Source organism: Macrobrachium rosenbergii, chromosome 22, assembly GCF_040412425.1.
Source record: "Macrobrachium rosenbergii isolate ZJJX-2024 chromosome 22, ASM4041242v1, whole genome shotgun sequence".
NCBI classification, from domain to species: Eukaryota; Metazoa; Arthropoda; class Malacostraca; order Decapoda; family Palaemonidae; genus Macrobrachium; species Macrobrachium rosenbergii.
The window spans coordinates 46,420,891-46,443,456 of NC_089762.1; the positions used below are offsets into that span (position 1 = coordinate 46,420,891).

The following is a 22,566-nucleotide window of genomic DNA, read 5'->3' on the forward strand; positions in this document are numbered from 1 at the left end:
ACTACAATTAACACTAGAACCGTGGAAAAATTTGTGGTTAAACTCTTAATTCTGACCTTAAAAGACCGAGATTTCTGTCACTGTATCGAATCCATCTGTGTCAATGCTCAAGTTTCTGTGACTATATCGAATCCATCTGTGTCAATGCTGTGCTGAAATTAACAAGATGGTCAAATGTCTCCCGGCAGAATACGTATGAGTATGGATGAGGGCGACGGATCGAGGATACGGAAACGGGAGGAGGTGGTCCACGAAGGAGCTGCCATTGCACAGGTGGAACAGTCGGGGAGAAGGTGAGCACCATCAAGGTTAAAGCAAACTGTCCCCATTGAATTTTCAGCTGCGGTCTCTCTCTCTCTCTCTCTCTCTCTCTCTCTCTCTCTCTCTCTCTCTCTCTCCTCTGTGCTTATAAGAGATTTGTCATATTCATGCTCCATTCTCTAAATCAGTCTCATGTTACGCACGCATAGACGAACTCTAAAAGGATAGCAGTCTGCAAACAATTCGGTTTATTTCGGATATCTCCAAATAACATATGAACAATTTTAATTTGGTCACGAAACTGCCCGCATAGAACATCACCTAAATTAAACTAGTAATCCTAAAGACCTGATGATTCTAATGATTATTTCTATTTGCTACAACATATCCGTTTCTTGAACTTTATGTCATGTCCAATGTGAAAGAATAAAAAAAAATTGATTTTCACCGACAAGCGTTACTTTGTATTCCACTTTCACTTAATTCATTGCAATGCATTTAAGCACTGAATAACACACACATGTTTGTTCCTCAACCTGATCAAATCTAGACTATAGTGTTTGTTTCAGTGTTTCTGAGAATATCTGTATATATATATATATATATATATATATATATATATATATATATATATATATATATATATATAATTATATATATATATATAATAATTACACTTCATTGGATCTTACACAAACACATTTGCTCGTAAAGAGACACAAAGATAAGTCAGCCTCTAAAACGCGGCATGAACCGATATGTATATTTCTTTTACTGCTTTCCAGACGGCATGTTGAGGAGGAGGATGACGGTCGAGGAAGGAGGCGTGACAAAGGCGACGGGGCCCCATCCTCCGGGAGCGAAGACCGAGGGTGGTTCAGGAAGCGCGAGAAGAGCTCATCCCGGGAGCTGGATCGCACCAGCGAGGAGAGACAACCTGAGAAATCTCGGTGGTTCAGAAAACGCGACAAGAGCTCCTCCCGGGGTTCTGACGAAAAGAGCTCCCGTCGAGAGGATTCTGATAGAAAGCAGAAGGAAAAGAGTAAAAAAGATGATATAGGTCTGCAGAGCAGTGAAAGGAAGAAGAGCATTGAAGCAGGCAGCAAGAAAAGACCTGGATCTGCAGAAACGGGAAATGGTGAAGAAGAGCGCGGCGAGCATCGGCCTCGTAGCTCTAGTGAACAGACAGTTAACCAGGAAAGGTTACGTGTTCCTGAGCCTACAGTTCGGAGACTGTCATCTCCAGAAATTGATAATTCAGGTGTAATTACAGCTTCACTGAAAATTCCAGTACCTTTAAGCCAAGCCAGTGGACATTTATCTCGCACACATGAAACTGAAATTCCATTTACAGAAGATGGCTTCACTGGAGATAACAAAAAAAAACATTACCGTTCATCTCCCAATAAGGATGGTGGATCTCAGCGGAGTGATATGGCGAGACAGAGATCTGGCAGTAGTGATTCCTACCTAGGGCAGCCTATAACTGGAACAATGAGCTTTCAACCTCTCACTAAGAAAGGTGGAGACAAGCAGAGCCATGATTCCGTCCTGTCTTCATCTTCTGCAGATGTGTTTACACTGTCACCATCTCCACGAAACACACCTCTGTCTGATTTATATGCTTCTGGTGCTTCTTCACCTCTCAGTCGGACAGGCTCTCCGCCTCTCTGGCTGAGTCCAGACTCAGGCACACCAGGACTTTCGCCACCAAACTCTCCTCCTCCACAGACTCGTCGAAGGGGTGAATCTCGTAATCACCCCATTGCACATTCAGTAACACATACATTTGGTACTAGACCTCCTTCTACGCCATCAAAGACGAAAGGCACACCTTCTGGCACATCACACGGTCTTTTCCCAATAGGTCGTTCCAAAACAGCAGATAGTATAAAAGTTGAAAGTTATCAGTCGGAAATATCAACCACAGTTAGTCCAGAACCAGAGGGTGAAAAGGGGAGCAGAAAGGGGAGTCATACCGAAGATGTGGCTCGTGAAGTTAAAGGACACAAAGAATCCAGTGGCAAACGCTACACTCGACGTAGGTATACAGGAGAACGCCATCCAACTGGTCATCTGCCTGACGTGAGTGGTGGAGCCCACAGTGATGCCCCATCAAGTGGTGAGGGCCAAACCCAACTTTGGAAACGTTGGGAGATTATTGCTTCGGATCCAACTGAGCCAGAAACATTCGTATAGTTTAGGCTTTCTGGAAATGGAAAAGAAAAATCAAATTTGTGTTTATTCGCACTGGTATCTGTATGCATACTTGCACTGGGCTAGATATTCGAACCTCCTGTCTTTTAACTGTGCTTTAAAAATAACCTCTCTGCTGTCCCATTTTCTTGCTCAATGGAACGACTGATCATCTACGTACTTGTGTAGAGTACAGAGAGGTCCATCTCAGGATTAATTTATCGCCATGTGACAAATTATGCACTATTGCAAAGTCTATATTGCTACAGAAGTGAATCACATGAATGCTGAACTATCAACTTAGTAACTACTTAGTGATAATAAATACTATTTTATGCACATAAAAGACCTCAAAAGTAACAACTCTAGTCACACAATATATTCTAGTCTGTCTGTGAAATCACACAGTTATTATGGGAATCACATGAAAGTACTACTAGGGTGTCTTATCATGACCGTCAGTGTATTAGTATGAATACATTTGTGTAAATGGCAAAATACTGTACTCTGTGAAGTCTGTATTGCAATACACTCTTAATATGTCATCTGTGATGTTTGTCAAAAGTTTGTAAGTCTGTTTTGTCAGGAACCCTTTTATATAAAATTAATGTACAATACAAAGAACAATGATATATTTCTGATCTAAATGTTGTTTTATTTTGATCAAGTTCATGCAGCATTGTATCTCTTCTTTGTTTTGAATGTCATTCCATTTCTGAGTGGTGATTCTTCTTTCAAAATTATGTATTCTCAATATTTAAACTAATGATGATTGTGTCTGCAACATGACGCATTATCCACTAAGTTATTATATCCTGTCTTTATTGCTACCGTTGTCGACGTTTTGGTTTATTAGTTTATTTTACTGAGAATGTAATCTAGATTTTAGGGGATTATTACTTATAAAGTTGATCAATTTTCACTTAAACGTCCCTGACCATGTTATAAGGTTATCCTTTCATTCTGCCGGCACCAACACTGTTTTGACAACCTTGGATGTGAAAGCGTAAAATGATAGCTGGTCTAGGTGGAAGAGTGTAGTTGATAATAACTGCTTAATCGGGAAAATTCACCTACAATGGCCTATCCTGTCTCTTGTGGTGTTTTTGCAAATCCTGATGATTTTTTATTAAGCATATTCTGCAGAGCTCTTTGTTTTCCACAACCTATTCATTTCTTTCCCATAGATCCCATCAGCTAAAACATTTGGAATATTATATAATGGTGTACAACGTAGCCTACTTCGCTTTGTCATTAACTTCTGGCGTCATTTAGATCTCATTGTAATACGTCTGCTCACAAGATCTAGTCCATTATCTATGGTGCATCACTAAAATGTGACCGTAAATAAGTAAAAAACCACAATAATATCTATGAGCAATTGTACTTCCAAAATACAAAAAAAGGGTACCAAAAAAAAAAGGGGTTAAAAAAATGGAGCTTTCGACCGTTTGCACAGTGGTCCTCTTCAGCCAACTCTGAAGAGGACCTTTGTGCAAACGGTCGAAAGCTTCCTTTTTTAAAGCCTTTTTTCTATTTTGGATATACAATCGCTCATATACATTACTGTGGCTTTTTACTTATTATCTAGTCCACTGTTCAAAGATAATAATTAACGTCATTGTCTGGGATGGTCAAAATGGTCAAGTGCCTAATTCTCATCCACTTGCTCCTTACTTTCCACATAAATTGACAGTTGTTTTGAAGCTTATTTACGTAATGGGTCAATAAGTTTGGTTGTGGGGAAATCGCAAATCACATGAATGGTAGCTAATCTTACGAAGTTCAAAGAGTGACTGCCTGTGATACCCAAGATAATTCAAAAGTGCCAGTACTGGAGTTAATTTGTGAATCGTATATTTCAATTCATAAGTAACTAATGGCATCACCATACGCTGTTTCAAAAATATAACAAAAGTATTCGCAACGTGGCTGGTAGGAACAATTCTATGGAATGTTTCTGGGTTTCAAGAACTTCGTCTGCGAAATCATCTAACCTCACGACAACGGTCGTAATGTATTGTGAATTCTCTTACCAAATGCATCACCATAGACGTGATATCTAGAAGTTAAAATCCGAGTAAAAACTAAATGAAAATGTAGTCTACAATATGATTCTTTCCTCACATGCTTTCAATTGAAAGACATGGTCAAGCCTGTTACCACCGTAACAAAGCCGTACAGAGACTGTTCAAGTAACCACTAAGTCAGAATCAGTCACTCCTTGTTGCTTACACGTTCATCGTTCAGGGTATACGTAATGAAAATAGTTCATTGTAAAATCTGGAAAATTTTGTTTGGCGTGTAAAGTTTCCTTGGTAAACATCGACGTTAACAAAATTATATTCCAATTTTATCAATGACCTTTACATTAACCAACAGTTTCCTCGCATCTGGTGAAATATGAAGGCCAGGACACATTCTGCATAGCCCAGGCAAGGCACCTGACTGAAACAGAAATTTATGGTAGCACGCCACAGGTGGTCTTTTCAATATTCTACAGTACACAGGAGCAGCCGCGTTAGCCAAACCAGTCCCGGATATTTAATCTCTTTCTCTCCAGCTTACAGGCCCGAATGTTTTGCAAAACTCAAAGCATGCCTGTCTGTTGTCTGAGTTCTGAGGTCCCAATCAGTCCTCTTCACTCCTTCATATCACACTTACCAACCGCCTTATAGCAAAGGACGGTGCTAGCACGAGGCCGGCTTAATTCAGTCTAACCAACAAGTAACTTACAGCACGAGCCTTCTGACAAAAGTAATCCACGATAATGTCGGTAAAATGCTAATTTTCGACTGCATTTGATACTAACTTTACAGAATGCGTATGTTAGTCCTCTGCAGTTCGACTTTACTCAAGGCAATTTTCTTCTTAATTAAGGAGATGCAACATCTATTTTGGTCCGCAATTTATGTTGGTTTTAACATCCGTTGCAGTGCCAGCAGGATAGATGTTGGCAGTGATAATTTCTATTTACATACGCTCACCTTCTATATAATACGTCGACATTTGCTTCCAGTATTATAGGGATAAGTGGTCTAGTAACTGCAGTCTCTCCCTCCTCGCTGGTGGTTGTCATACCCGAGGTTGATTGCCTTTCTAACAACCCTCTAGGTCATGCTAATGCAGAAACCATTAGCCAAAATTTGCGGGCAGCAATCGAGTTCCGTACAGACGACAACAGACCAACTGTTAAAATAAGAGCGCACGACAGATGTAGGCATCGATGGCTGGCTTCAGGTAGAGAGTGGGACATTCACTATCACCATTAGTATCCTAAGTTGGTGGCTCTGACGTGCAACGTAATAATTATATTATCACTGGAGATTCCGAAGGGCAGCAAGGGTCGGAACAATGATAGTACCATGCAACATAGTAGAGAGGTTAACAATACTTTCCTACATAGTAAAATAATGACTGATAGTGATGTACCTTTCGACGCAGTCGAAAATACCAATAATAATGACAGAGGCGCTCCTCTTGAGAGTTGCATTTTGCAAGTACACCACGACAGATGCATGTACGGAAACAGGTGAAATCATTCATTTTGTCCACAGTGGAAAACATCCATAACTGTCACTACCAAAAGAAACAGTAGTATTAATGCCGTTCTTATTTTAATATCTTGAACATTTGGTACAACTCAAGCAGGTTTTCTGGATGCTTTACACATAAACATGCAATTTCTGTAGCATTCTACTCAATATTAGTGAATAATTTTTTTTCACAATTATTTGTAATCACAAATCTCTTGGCAGTTTTGCCTTTGACAGGTATTCTTAAAAATAAAACATGAGTATGTTATTGTCACTAGGTCAACGGGTGTAAATTAAAACAAAAAATCCACTTAACAATTTATATTCTGCACAAAAAAGAAATTTACTGACCTATTACAGTTCTTATGTTAACTAATTACATGTGACAAATCCACATGTTCTCTAGGTGAGTAGTGAAGCTAGATCAAATTGCATTTCGTGCAAGATACCTTCAAAAAGTTTCATGGTCACCTAGTTTAATATATATATATATATATATATATATATATATATATATATATATATATATATATATATATATATATATATATATATATATATATATACACACATATACACACACATATATATATATATATATATATATATATATATATATATATTTATTTATATATATATTTATATATACTGTACATATGTATATGATATGATATATGTCACTAATTCATATACTGAAACCATTTAACCTTAGGAGTAACTTACACCCAAAAGGAAATTGTATACAGTATCTTAAAATATATACCCGAAGGGCGGCTTATCCTCGAGAGATCGAGGACGAAAACTGTTGCATTTCTGATAACACGATAACTTCAAAAAAAAAAAAATAAATAAATAAATAAATAATAGCATTCCGAAAAAATTTATGTTTATCGACTGAAAAGTGTGATGGCTTCGAAGAAGCCAATATAAGTTTAAATATTGATTCTCCTTGAACGAGAGAAGAATTAATGCAAGAAATTATGTCGTTTTAATATCATCATAAGTAACACCAATGACATAGCGAGTAAAAATGTTACCCGTATTTTTAATGCCCATTAAGAAATATAAGGAATATGATAAAAAAAAAATAGTAGTTATATATTAGCGGTTTTTTTTAGCTTAGAAAAGATGAAATCACTGGCACTGTTAGATGAAAACAATATTAGTTACAGATGAGAATTTTTTTAGGACAGAAAAGACTAAATCACTGGCATCGTTAATTCTATTTCAGCGAATTACACTGAAATACGAATGAGGAAAAATATAGACAACGTTCTCATGGAAAGAACAAAAAAGTATTTAGCAAAACGATCATTAGGAAAACCTTCTGATGCTTGGCTAAATACACGCGGTTAATTTTGCTGTTTCAGGGAACTGAGACAAAATAAGGAAATAGATAACAACTACAAAATATTATTAACATCATCATGAGAAATGATGAACATTAGGATGTTAGCAAGATTCCAACAATAGAAAGGGACAGAAAAAAGACCAAAAAACAAAATATTCAGATATGAATATTCAAATACATAAAAAAAGACCCCGTCCACGCAAGAGTATCAAGAGACGCATTGGCTTTTTTTAAAATAGGAAGAGATAAGTCGATAAGATAATTGAGTTAGGAATGCCTCGACTAAAGGCATCTGCATGAACATTTTGGTAAAGTTCTATTAATATCTGTCCCCATTAAGCTTTTGTTATTTTCTCAGGATTCAAATCATCAATTTGTATAAAAACAAATAAAAAAAATTCGCCGTAGTTTCTTCGGGGCAATCGAGTTTTCTGTACGTCGTATAATCAAAGCCACCGAAAACAGATCTACCTTTCGGTGGTCTCGGTGTAATGCTGTATGAGCCGCGTCCCATGAAACTTTAACCACGGCCCGGTGGTGGGCTATCAGATATCGTTGCCAGAAGCACGACTGTGGCTGACTTTAATCTTTTAATAAAAACTACTGAGGCTAGAGGGCTGCAATTTGGCATGTTTGATGACTGGAGGATGGATGATCAGCATACCAATTTGCAACCCTCTGGCCTCAGTAATTTTTAAGACCTGAGGGCGGACAGAATAAAGTGCGGACGGACAGACAAAGCCGGCACAATAGTTTTCTTTTCAGAAAACTAAGAACTGAAATACGAATAAGAAAAAAAAAAAAAAAGATGCCAGCTAAGTGGTGCCAAAACCGTGACTCATACGAGACTCTGAACTAGTTACACACCGAAAAGAAGATATGGAAACGTAAATTCTAAATGCGTAGTTGTATCAAGCTGAAGGCCTGGTACGAAACCTACATAAATAGCTCTGGGCAAATTATATTCGACCGACAGAGGACGAAAATTACTGCAAGGTTGCTAACACGTTGCCTTCTAAAAGAAAAAAAAAAAAAAGGGGGGGGGCATATAATTATCTCGACATTCCGAAAAAGTTTATGCAAATCGATTATGAAGTGCGATGGCTTTGACGAAACTAATGAGAGTTTTAATATTCAGTCTTCTTCAACAAGAGATGAATTAATACAGGCTGACATCATTTCCCATCGGAGCAAAACGGTGAAGTTTCAAAACCGATTTAACTTCAAATATGCTACAAGTCACGTGTGTATGAGAACATCAATATGAGAACAAAAATACAGCTGCTTAATTCACAAAGAAATGTTTCGCTTTAATATTATCACTGGTAACATCAACGACAGAAAGAGGAGATATGTTTCTCATATTCTTTGACACACAGTAAGAAATAGTATTAAAAGTGAAAGAAACAATTATATCTACATATGACATTTTTCAGTACAGAAAACTGATACTCAGTAAGAAATAGTATAAAAAAGGAAGAAATATTTACATCTACGTATGAAATTTTTCGGTACAGAAAATATCAAATCACTGGATTACACTGAAATAAGACAGAGAAGAACATACAATATTTCCATGGGAAGAACAAAAAGGCATTTTACAATAAACCAAAACGAAAAAAAAACTTTGATTCTTGATCAAATATACGGGACTAATTTTGTTGGTTTTTGGGAAACAGATAACATCTGGAAAAAGACTCGGAATAAAGTGTATTATGAGAAATGACCAGCGTTCGGTTATGAGCAAGATTCCAGTGACAAAAGGGAACAGAATTTACGACCGAATGTAAAATAGTAAGACATGAACATTTACACAATAAAAAAACACAGTCCAACACGACTCAAGAATACTGATATCTTAAAATACAAAGAACAGCGTCGACACACTTACAGTCCTGTGTGCAAATACGCTGATAATCATTTTAACATTCCAAAAACAGTTCGTGAAAATCGAGTGCGATATATGCGACGGATGTGATGAGACCAACAGTTTTAATATTCATTCTCTTAAAAAACTGAAGAATTAAAACACGGAGTGACATCATTTCCCACCGGGGTAATACGACGAACTTTCAAAATAGATTTAATTTCAAATGTATGTAACGTGTGCGCGAGAGAACAAAAAAGTACAGCATGTGCTCACATAAAAATAATATATAAACCGATAAGAACTCTTCGACTGAATCAGTTTCATTTTTCGTTTCAAAAAACATTGACGTAGCACCAAGACGAGAGATACGACTTGATTTACAGTATAACAACACTTTTCCAATTAAAGAAAGAAAAATTGCTGCGAGAGGGACTGGGCGACAAATCATGAGCCTAAATGTTCAACAGAACTGACATACAGATCGTTAACCTAACAAAAGTAAGAAAATGCGCCAGAGTTCCTTCGGCGCAATCGACTTTTCTGTACAGCCGCTACAGCATATAATCAAGGCCACCGAATATAGATCTATCTTTCGGTGGTCTCGGTATAATGTTGTATGAGCCGCGGCCCACGAAACTTTAACCGCGGCCCAGTGGTGGCATGTCGTATATCGTTGCCAGAAGCACGATTATGGCTCACTTTAACCTTCAATACAATAAAAACTACTGAAGCTAGAGGGCTGCAATTTGGTATGGGTGATGATTGGAGGGTGGATGACCAACATTCCAATTTGCAGCCCTCTAGCTTCAGTAGTTTTTAAGATCTGAGGGCGTACAGAAAAAGTGCAGACGGATATACAAAGCCGGCACAATAGTTTCATTTTACAGAAAACTAAAAATAATGGAAAGGCGTTACATCACATTTTGATTTTGCTCCACAAGGTACAAGCAGCATGATAAACGGGTTCATAAAACTAAATAAAGAATGCATAGAGAAATAAGAATCTACTAAAGAATTTCCCAGATAGACTCTGGGATGAGGAGTCTAGAATTAAGCTCGACGAAAGATGTAAACTGCTAAAGAATAAAATCAATTATTTAGACAAAAATAAAATCGACCTGATACGAAAGAAACTTTAACAATGGCGGTGATGGTGATCGGAGGATGAAAATATTGGCGAGAAAGAAAAGTACACTATTTTTGCTATGTTAATGCGAACGACATATTCATGCTAATGATAAATGCAATCCAAACTACTCTATTTTGTGAAGAAAGTACAGTATGCTAAATGAAACGATAACAGGCAAAGCGTCCAGCCGCCAACAGGTGATTTACTTTCAGGCAACTGCAAAAAAAAAAAAAAAAAAAAACATTGACTGGGCCCATCTACGCAGAGCGTCAAGAACTATGACAGTAGCAGAAGGAACAAAATAGCTGGGGTTTATGAAAATCGTTTAATTAAAATAACCGATCAATTTGCTGTGGATGCAGGAAGATACTGTCAATTCATGACTGAAGCCTACAAACAGGTTCAGACTTCAGTGAAACGAAGATGCAGTGGACAATGAAGAAGCTGAAAGCTGAAAAAATCCTTCATTGTTGTTTCTGAGCAGTGATGTACAAATAGACTGTACATGACGAATACAAGATAAAAATCTCGAAAGTGAACATATGAAAATGTGTGGTTAGTGATGTGTTACAAAATCAAAGCTGTGCATTTGTCCAAAACGTGCGCAATGAATCGTTGTATAAAAGTTATAAAATTGCAGTTTTCCTAATCTGAATGTACGACAAATCAACAAAACAACTTTAAAGCTCCACCCATTGCTGCGTAAGTTATTCTCCAACACATTAAAACAGGAGTCTTTTCCATGCTAGGTATCTGAATAAACTCTCAAATATTTACCAGATGAATTTTTGTCCAGACTCAATCTCATTTATATAAAAGCCTGTACCTTAAATTTCCCTACTTAAGACAAAGTCAGACTATTAAAAATATAACCTGAAGAACTGACAATGGTTTTACACGAACTCAAGTTCTTAGAAGGTCAGGGAGTCTTTGACACACAAGAACCCTAAGTCCTGAGAAAATTATGACTGCAAATACGCCTTCAGAATGGGTAGCCAAAGCTATCTAACAGTTTAACAATTATCTAATAACCACAGGATGGCACCGAAGCCATACCGTAATTTTTGACGGCAAAATGTAAATAATTTTCCAACTGCAACGTGCTTACGATATATTAAGTGCACAATGCACATAATGTAGACTGCTTATTCAAGCAAACTGCTTGCTGGTTCCAGTTCACTGCTTGCTCGTTCCAGTTCACTGCTTGCTGAATATTATCAGAAGTAGTAGAAAAAATGTTTACCTAGAAGTTTTGTCTTGCTCCCAAGGTATACATGAAAATAATCACGGGTATAATAAAGCAATTAATCTTGAGTATAAGTTGCCGGAGAAAAGTAACTCGAGTAATTACAGAATGCGTTAAATAGCGACATATTATGATACGACGTCGTCTGTAGGAAATGAAGCTGAACCGATTCCCACTGAAACAAGATATTGTAATGGATGCGGAAAAACGGTTTGAATCAACATCAGAGCTCTGGTTTTTTAGTAGTAACAGGGAGCAAAATACTGCGGAAACTAACGAAGCTGAAGACCTGCCACGTCACAGCGATACTCATCTTGGAAACATGAAATCAAGTGAGGAAAAAGAACCAGAACGGAGGCTAAAGAAAAGGAGTGTACCTGAAAGCGTTTGTACAGAAAGATCCAAAAACCTAGACGACACCGATAAGAAACGCTGTTATTATCAGTAACTAACTTAAATTTTTCTGAAAAAACATTCTTTGTGCACACATGCTCATGCTCCTGTGGCTGATAGATGAGAGGGACATTCTAATATCTCCCTGAGCTCTGTCTTCTACGACACCACGTGTAAGATGTTCCGTGTAGAGTGTCCTTTCCTTAGGAAGAAATTTTTGGGAATCCCAGGAGCACTGGAGATGGGCGAGGTGTACGCCTCTTCTTACTTTCATGAACAGTGTGACAGCGCTCTGGCGTTCTGAATTTTCCTTTTCATTCCTGAAATAAAAGAAAAAGGGTCTTACTTCAGATAAAGGGCCTTACTCCTTGCTGACTATGAAACAAGAAAGTTTTTCCCATGGCATTTGACGAACTTATCATCTCTGATTAGTTATTTCGAAGCCAACTTGTTTCGCCTATTCTTTGACCTCTCTCTCTCTTTGCATTTACTTCCAAATGCCTGTGTGAAACAACTGTTTCCTTTCATCAACCTTGCACAGCCTCGACTCCCTGGGTGTCATTTACCTTCATAACCTTACTCTTCCTTACAGTCGGTCTTAATTTTCACTTGTTGCAAACACGTTCAACCGTCTCACTAATTTCTTCAGTTTCTAAGTACTATTCCCAATAAGTACTGCATCAGTACTATTCCCATGAAGTACTGCATCAGTACTATTCCCATGAAATACTGAATCTCCACATGCATTACTGCCCTAAAATGGAAGACTGCAGTACCTGCAAAAATACAAAACTGAGAAAAATGGTAGGTACTACAGTTTTCCTTTGCCTTACGACTGATTTTGCAGATACTGCAAATGGGACCCCTTAAATAAAGCACTGAAGAATCATCCTGAAACTGCAGAAACTTGCGTATTAGTGTTTCACGAGCCCAATAGGTGGCATATCTCAATTTCGAAAATTTTGCAGATACTGCAGTTTTCCATTTTAGGGCAGATTACTCATTCCTAACTTCATTTACGACTAATTTTCTCGAATGCAAGAAACAAATTCTGAGACTTACTTGTGTTTCAGTTATTATGGCCGGAGCTCCGGTCCTCTACATTGTAGCGGGCCAACAAACATCTTCAGGTCTGCCCTGCTCTGAAGCCCGTACTGACAACAGCTTGTTACCGTAGCCGGACTTAGCCTTTAAACCCAGAGTATTAGTGGACTTCACCCTGCCAGGTGACTTGAAAACGCAGTCTCATTGGATGGTGGTATGAAGCACTTATTGATATCATTGAAGTTTATCTTGAAATCGATTGCCTACTTCACGAGGTCTTATCTGCGCTGAACCCAACAGCTCGAGCACTGCAGTTCAGCTGATGATATATTTTTTCAATTTAAGTTTTTTTTATGACCGTTGGTTTACAAGTACAGACGTTATGTTAGTTCCCGCAAGCTTGCATATCCAACGGCAGTTAACTGACCAATCAGGTACGACCATTGTCGCTTGCTCTAAATACAAATCCTTGAAAACAACGAATCATAGCAGGGCATTGATAGCAAGGCTTTTTTTTTTTCTTTTTTAATCTCACTGAGTGGAACCACGGTATTATATTTTTAGATGACGTCTCCCACGGAATAAGGCTGGGTAGCATACAGGTTAAGTTACGAAAACCCCTTGCTACATTTCATTATATTTGATAATGCCTATTGATTTTTATTCAAATCTTTTCTTGCTCAATGCTTAAGGTACAAGACACACGTTTTGTGATCTACGTCGTCAACAATGAATTACAATGATAGGCGTACGATAATAAGGAACACTTCTATGAAAAAATCTTTGGAACATCCGAAACATCAAAATCTTAATCCCTTCAAAATAAAATAAATTTGTTTGGTGTGCTTTCCTTATATATATATATATATATATATATATATATATATATATATATATATATATATATATATATATATATATATATATATATATATATATATATATATATATATATACAACTTCTATCACGGGAATAAAAACGTAATCCAAATATATATATATATATATATATATATATATATATATATATATATATATATATATATATATATATATATATATATATATATATATATATATATATATACTGTATATATATATATATATATATATATATATATATACATACACACATGCATACACATACACACACACATATATACATATACACACACTGAACCCGCCGGCTTCCGCACAGAGATTGTTTGAGATATAATTTCCAATCTAATGTTTTGAATGATTGTTGTTCACCGGTCAGTTGGGTCCGTTCGTTCAACGCTTACTCACGATAAAAACCCTTGAAAACAGCCAATCATAGCAGGGCACAGATAAGAAGCCCCTTTGTTTGAACCTTATCAGGAATAACCAGGGTATTTTCGGAAAACAGACTCCCACTGTATAAGACGGGGTGGCAGATAGATAAGCGGTGAAATGTCATTTTTCACTTCATTTCTTTGTATGTGGCCTTTTACTTTACGTTACTTTTGGATTTTTATTCAAACCTTTTGTCGTTCAAAGTTCAAGGTGTCAGGCACAGGTTTTTCGTGGGCTTCGTTGTCAGCGCACAGTTACTTTGATAATGATATTGTTATAAAATCCTTTAAATACTAACAGCGAAAATTTTAATCCTCAAGAACAAAATAAACTCGATTAGTGTATTTTCGCTGCCATCTTATTTGGTAAATAACTAAAATGACACAAAATTAAATATATACTTATATATATATATATCAACGCGATATATATAAACAAGCATATATATACATATATATATATACATATATATATACATATATATATAATATATATATATATATATATATATATATATATATATATATATATATATTATATACATAAATGTACTTAGTATATTCAACAAAATACCTCTTAAGCGCCATTAAGATAACAGATAAAGAAATGGGACACAAAACTCCGATAAAGCACACCATGGACCGTATTTCCAATATAGAAAAAAAAAGTCATATAAGGATATGTCCTACACAAAATATCTGATATAAGTTAGACGTCATGTCTTCATTTGTAACCGAAGTCAATGCAGTTAATCTTTTGCCCACGGTCGATGTTTTTCGAAAAAAAAAATCACGAACAAACAGTAGTTATGAGAAGTAAAAAAAAAAAAATAAATAAAGTAATGGCTTACAGCACTCTAAGAGTATTTTAGACCAGGTGGGTAACCATACATTAAAATATAACAATCAATCCTTGACTTTCTGTCAACCATACGTGTCCAAAAGATGTCATTAACTCTGATATCATGACTGTAAAGACGAAACTTAAAATGACCACATTTCAGTGATAATCAAACGACCCGAATGGTACCCACGATTCCATTTTAGTGATATTGTTAACACGAAGCCTAGCAGGCACAATTAAGCAACCAGCACTGAAAAAGATTTCACGGCGTTGAATTGAATTGAATTGAATACAGAATTTAGGCCAAAGGCCAAGCACTGGGACCAATGAGGTCTTTCAGCACTGAAGCGGAAATTGACAGTAAAAGTTTGAAATGTTTAACAGGAGGAAAACCTCAAAGCAGTTGCACTATGAGTCAATTGTTAGGATTCGGTGGAAAGTAAGATGGACGGAAGGGAATATGAAAGGAGGTACAGTAAAAGGAACGAAAGGGGTTGCAGCTAGGGGCCGAAGGCACGCTGCAAAGAACCTTAAGTAAAGCCTACAATGACCGCATGAGGTGCACTGTCGGCACTGGGTTCACGGCGTGTGAATCTCAAATGGGTAGCCTGATGTTAAATCATGAATACTAACCTGATAGTTCTCTGAATCCAAGATCTGAGTTGTCGAGGTATCTGCTACCGCCGAAGTTAACTCTCAAGTCACTCCAATCACTCTTTACCTATAGAAGGAGAACAAAGTACACAGATTAAAAGACGATACCTGCACAGCATCAAAGAACACTTAGGCCTATTCAGAAAAAAGAAAGGAAATTATGGTGTACGAATAAATCATACCAAGACGTTTTTAACATTTGAAGGACATTTACTTTACAGATTTACGGAATTAGTAAAAACTTTGACTAAATAACTGTAAAATTTAGGGGAACATATTAATATAGAGCTTAGCATGTTGGATAAGCTGTGCAATCAACAAGGAACCATCTAAATGTCTGGGCAAATGGACTGCAGTTACGACAACTCTAACCAATATGTTTAGCAATTTGAATTTAAATTGTGCAATTACATTACTCGCCGTCTAAAGAATGAAAGAAACGAATGACATTCGCTCTACTGAGAAGCAGAGAAGAAACTGAATGGTATTGGTCAATGGTGTTCTAATATTCACGTCTAAAAGGCGTCGATGATTACAAATTAGAAATAGTTGCAATCAATGATGATACAATTAACTATTTTATAGACCGATATCATGTGCTATATCTCATTAAAGCTCATTGAATAGCATCATAACTCACAGAGAGGTAAAACATCACGTACAGGTTTTTATCTATTTTCTTTTAGTTCCTAATAAGACGTACCAAACAGTTTTCCGCAGCTTTCAGTAGAGGGAAATGTCAAAAAACGTTGAAGTAAAAATCAACTTACCATACGCAGAGGAATATCGGATCGTCTTCTTCATATTTCCGTGCTTCACACAAACAACAAACCAAAGCTACAGACCTGACTACTCAACCTAACCTAAATTGCATATCCTGAACCACTTGTAAACCTAATTTGCAAAACCCAGGTAATATAACCTAGTAGTAATTTCATAGCCAGCCTAATACTACCCAGCTCACACGCCGAAATCTGATCACCAAGGAAAAATCTTTTTTTTTTTTTTTTTTGCCATGAAGCTAAAACTACGCAGCGTTCCTCCCTTTAGCCCTGTCAAAATCCCCATCCCGACCCACCACCCATTCCTAGGCTTAAGGAGCTGAAATCATCATTTGTATAAATTTTAACGCTTCGCATAAATACGAACAAAAGGAATTACTTTAATTACTTTAACTTAACGGAAATGGGCTGAAGTTATCGCAATCTGTTATTTACGTTAATCACAGCACTTTTAACAATGCAACAAATATTCTACATCGTTCTACCAAGCCAAAGCGCATAAACGTACTTAAAAACGTTCACTCTCAAAACAAACGTCACCACTCAATTGTCAAAGTTCAGATAAATCTATTCGAGCTAACGATTCTCTTGCAATTATACCAAAGGGCTTTTGATTCCTCAAAAGACCGACAAACAGGAGGAGTCTCGTACTGAACCTGAAATGCTCAACCCGACGAACTTGTAAGTCTCCTGAAAACCTAGAATGAAAGTGCAAGAGAGTGCCATTATGTTTAAGATATAGTAAAAAAATATGAACGCTTATTAAAATGAAAATGTTTAACACTCACGAAGTGGATCCATCTGCGAAGTTGGTTTTTCACCATGGATGGAACCTTGAAGGCTTTCTTTAATCATTAATGATCTTAAAGACTGAATAAAAAAAAACTGCATATACACAATCACAATAAACTATTTCTCTAGAATTATTAGCAACGCTATTCAAAGATACTGGAAATTTAATATCTACTTAAAATAAAACTTATGAATTTTTAAATATTTCTCCATTACCATCCGAGTATTTCTGGAAATAGTCTCCAAAAATTTGTTAGGTGAATGATGCAGTTATTCACTTCAAGTTATTGTTAAGAACCATGGAAATCTTTCTTGAATCATTCAAACGAAGGTTTTATCAAATCTTTGTTCACTCATTCAAATACAAGACCCTAATCAAGTCTGCTTACTGTTTTCATGTCTTTGTTAACTAATAGTGAATGAGCTTCAACAATATCAAAACGTCAATTTCAAAACTCATTTCACAGAGGTTCGAGAACTTCCACCAAAACAAGCAACCGGGTTAAAAGCAAGCATAAAAGCATGACAAGACGGAATGCGCACGCAGTCGAGTCTAGCAAGCAAGCAAATCTTTGCACGAAAGCAAGCACTTCATGGCAGCCCCTAGCAAGCACCTAAACAAGCCGAAAGCAACATACAAAAAGCAACTTCCTCCACCGTTCTCTTCCTCTGTGAAATCAAGGAATTTAAGATATTGAAATAAAACGTATACATTTGCAATTAGTGACGTAATTTGCGAGTAAATAGCAACTTTCAATAAACACTTAAATGTGCAATGGGCGGCACGCTTGTTTAAAAACTTATGATCTCTCAATTTGTTGAAGGATTTTTCTAAATGTATTTTTTCAATAAAGTTAATTATTACACTACATATTTCAAATTACTGAACAGCCTTCAAAGTTCCATCATATACAGTGAGCCTTGACTACCATGCAAACTTAACTTAGTACACATATATAATTCATCAAATGTACATAAACATTAGTAAAAACATAATGGAACAAGATATCACATTAGACATAATGTAAAACATCACTATTTTCTATATAAAACCATAAAAACAATGACATACAAAATTAGCTAAATAAATGACAACATAAAGTACATTAAGAACACAATATAAACATTCAGATTTTGACAATAATAAATCAACCATCTACAAAATATGCATAATAGAAATCATGTGTGAAACAAAACACTCGGTCTAAAGACAAGGGAAAACGTTTCGTGACTAATTTCAATAAAAAACGAAAACACCAATCATCACATCTCAAAATCGACAACGTTCGTCATATGTACCAAATACCTGTCCTTGGTACAAAATTCAGGGCTTGTTATAGTTTTTAAACCGTATGAACACATTATTCGAACTGCATCGTAACCACAAAACAAGTCAATAACTTCGGCAATATGTCTCAAAAGTTCAACAAAAGAAAAATCTAAAATTCAAGGCTCACGTGTATCATGGTGGACCTACCTTTCCGAAGCGAATCTGTAAAAGAAAAAGAACATGAATAAAAAACAGTAAAAACATATTAACACCAATACTGCATTAAAATATTAAAGTCTGTAATCATTCAATCTTAATTATGACTTTAGTATTTTATACTGAGAATTTAAAAAATTATTGCAATCTTTGTAACAAATATATAAAAAAAAACCTACCGGTTAGTACTATCGTACCCTATTACGGCATCACGGTTGTGATTTAACCTTGCTCCCTGAGCCTTAGCTTTATATAAATATACATTCATAACTATGTTTTCATAACACCGCTAAAGACCGTGGTTATCTTGAAATATCCAGGGCAATACATGAATGAAAAACTTTCACTGACTGTACCTGTCCTTTACCTACACACAAACACACAAACATACATTATATATATATTATATATATATTATATATATATATATATATATATATATATATATATATATATATATATATATATATATATATATATATATATATATATATATATATATATATATATATATGTGGGCATGCCACCGATTTGTGGCGGTGAACACTATACGGTGATGCGGCGAATACACTGTACGTCATAAGATACCATTCTACAAATATCACAACCTTTTAAAACAATTCTTATAATTCCTAGAAATAAAAACCAGTGCCTCTTATGTTGGGGTATTCCTCAGCGCGAGCTGGAATCAGCCCTTGGAACTTGGTGAACAGGTGGTAGTGGTAGTGGTAGTGGTAGTGGTAGGTGGTAGGTATCTGGCGACAGGCTGTTGTTTGTAGGTTGGTGGGACTAGGAATGGTGGTTGAGGTGGAATTGTGACAAAACTGACTCATAATTGATTTTGTATGCTCTTTGCTCAAATGAATCAATATAAGTTATACTCCTAAAAATCCCTTTTTTTTTTTATTTCACGCAAAATGAACTGACAGATGTAATCACACCTCATTGCATACACACTGTCATCACAGTCGTATTGTGTGATATATAAATGCTTTTAGTTATCATATATTATGTGAATCTGATGTTCATAGTCAACTGACTTTTCAAGTAAAACCAATTTGGCGCAATATTTAACCTAATTTTTATTACCTATTCATTACATCAAGTCTATGCCGTTTATGAGCAAAAAACCTCAAGTTGGCATGTGTGTGTTTGCCTACATGTGTGTGTGTGTGTGTGTGTGTGTGTGTGTGTGTGTGTGTGTGTGTGTGTGTGTGTGTGTGTGTGTGTGTGTGAGAGAGAGAGAGAGAGAGAGAGAGAGAGAGAGAGAGAGAGAGAGAGAGAGAGAGAATGACCTACTCAGAAACATCTTCAGTCTATGCCGTTTACGAAGCAAGTCTGAAGCTGGAATGTTCATGAGAGAGAGAGAGAGAGAGAGAGAGAGAGAGAGAGAGAGAGAGAGAGAGAGAGAGAGAGAGAGATTCATTTCGATATGAATATGAAATGTTGCCTAACAGTCCGAAAGTCTGAGTTTGATTTGGCTAAAATACGGTCGAGTGATACGAAACCGGCAGGAGGCGAATTCACACCACCTCAATTTCACAAGCGCGCTTGTGCTTTCTGGATATCAGGGCCCTTCTTTCCAACACTTCTTTCACAATAGCTATTCAGCTCTTCCTAAACCTATCTATATCCCAGAGTTTGTTGTAGGCCTAGGTCTAAATTCACCATATAAAACTTGAGGATAGTTTTGGCTGACGTACTGTTATATGAGTTCTCAAATTAATTATATGCGCTAACAAGCCAAGTTTATATTTTTAGTCTAGCGCCCTTATGCTATTTTTACTCAGAAGCTAAACAACACTTTTCATCTGAATGTTTACAATAAATGAAAGCGTAAACATTTAAAATCAAATATGGGAGACAATTCTACAATTCCCCCAAAAATGTTAAATAATCAACTGCATTTGGATAAGATGGCCTCTCGGTGGGAGAGCTTTGACCATCCTGATGGAAAAAGGTTTATGGTACTTTAATTAAAAAAAAAAAAACAGCTTATTAAATACCCATACTTGGCCTGTGATAGGCGGCACACCACCTATTTCTTAGCCTAGTTATAAGGTTGGGATCCGATTTCTGACAATCATTACCGAATTTGTATAAAATAATCATCAAATAGCTTTCTTTTTCCATAAAATTTTTTTGGCCTAAAGAATCCAAGTGAAGGTCTGACTCCCTGCCTTTGTCCGTAGGCCTATGCTTCCCATCTGGCCTAACCTTCTATTTAAAAACCCTTCTTTTACCGAATTTCTAGATGAGGCTTTTCATTAAATATAATCATCAAATGTATTATTTTTCCTCATTATATTTTCCATCAAAAGGATAAGTTAGGCCTAGAGTAGCCAGGGTACACATTTTCCCTGCCTTTTCCAAGATGGCCTCTACTTTCCTTTCGGCCTAACCTGCTATTGAAAACCAACTTAGTTGCAAAAATAAACACAAAACTATTCCAGCATCTGTCGATATTACCCACAGCTTAGCCAACTTAATCAGTAAGCTATATTATTACATAAAATAACTACCTGTTTCAATCGACAGTGCGACTTGACCCGTTGTTTACACTTCCTAGGCTAACAACTGTCAGCAAGGAGGCCCACAGAAACACTGTCCATAAATAAAAATGTACTGATATTTATTGGTACATACCTTTCGGACAGAAATGTTTAATGGCAAACGGTCATCGAAGAAAAACGAATAGATTAACACTACTAAGTATAATACCACACAAATGCTCGAACGGTAACGGTAAACAAACATATCCTTGGCACTTCTGAGCGTCAACTGACATTCAGGGTTCCAGTAATTTACCGTAAAGACAACACTGAATTAACTATTTAAATTTTTTTGTTTATATAAAGACACCATGATGAAACGAATGCAGTACCTACTATAAATTAAGAAGTTCACAAGTCTGCGCTTCATAAATGGGAATATAAATAAACTTATTTCCTACAAAGCCTATTCTAATCATTTTGAAGATACGACACGATTCACAGGAGCGTGGTTGTCATGTTTCTCTTCGCCGTTGCCATAATGCTGCTCTCTGCGGAATTACAGTTTTGTTTATTTTACAAGCAATGCAAATGACTGCTTTCTTTCCGTGTCCTCTGCGTCGACATTTATAAAATACAATTCATAGTAATAGTTGGCATCGTCGTATGTTAATCATATAAGCAAGAAGTACGGCCTAGGCCGATGAATTTTATTCTGACTTTAATTATGGTTATATATATATATATATATATATATATATATATATATATATATATATATATATATATATATATATATATATATATACATTCGTTATATATATATATATATATATATATATATATATATATATATATAACGAATGTGTGTGTGCATGCGTGTATTCAGTATTAAAAACAGTCAATGACACATTCATCGAGGATGAACACCGCATGTTGACAACTTTAGCAACATTAGTAAAACTACATCGTGCACATTCACAGAAGGCTCATTAGCACACTGCCGAACCTCCTCCTCATACTGCGCTGTTTACTTTTATCTATCCTTGTGCTTAATAGATACCAATGCACTTCCTTTCCAATACCTCTTACATTCCTCTGTCCACCCGTTTCTGTTACAGTCTCATCTTTCTCACATAATTATGTTAATCCAGCCCTAGGAGACCTGTTAATCAGC

At 36.2% G+C, this 22,566-nt stretch overlaps 2 protein-coding genes and 1 long non-coding RNA gene across 4 annotated transcripts in view; 1 reads left to right on the forward strand and 2 right to left on the reverse strand.

The window, feature by feature from the left end:
• Positions 1-3,104, forward strand: part of RhoGAP102A (Rho GTPase activating protein at 102A) — a 102,224-nt gene extending 99,120 nt beyond the window's left edge. The window contains 2 exon segments of the mRNA XM_067124858.1: positions 189-293; positions 1,047-3,104. Coding sequence (XP_066980959.1) covers positions 189-293; positions 1,047-2,460 — 1,519 coding nt within the window. The 3' untranslated portion in view covers positions 2,461-3,104.
• The window catches only part of LOC136850838 (uncharacterized), a 315,712-nt gene extending 294,056 nt beyond the window's left edge, over positions 1-21,656 (reverse strand). Inside the window, exons 1-3 of one of the 2 annotated variants that reach the window (XM_067124859.1) lie at positions 21,544-21,656; positions 18,889-18,903; positions 15,817-15,904 (exon numbers count right to left, since the gene is read on the reverse strand). The gene's annotated coding sequence lies outside the window, so the exon portion shown is untranslated. Of the gene's footprint in view, positions 1-15,816; positions 17,270-18,888; positions 18,904-21,543 lie in introns of those variants that run through there. The other variant, XM_067124860.1, reaches the window with a different exon arrangement.
• On the reverse strand, positions 9,478-13,178 carry LOC136850836 (uncharacterized). Its single transcript, XR_010856763.1, has 2 exons — positions 13,045-13,178; positions 9,478-12,302 (listed from the first exon to the last, which is right to left on the reverse strand). It is a non-coding gene; the product is annotated as an uncharacterized lncRNA (long non-coding RNA).
• Positions 21,657-22,566: the final 910 nt, after the last annotated feature.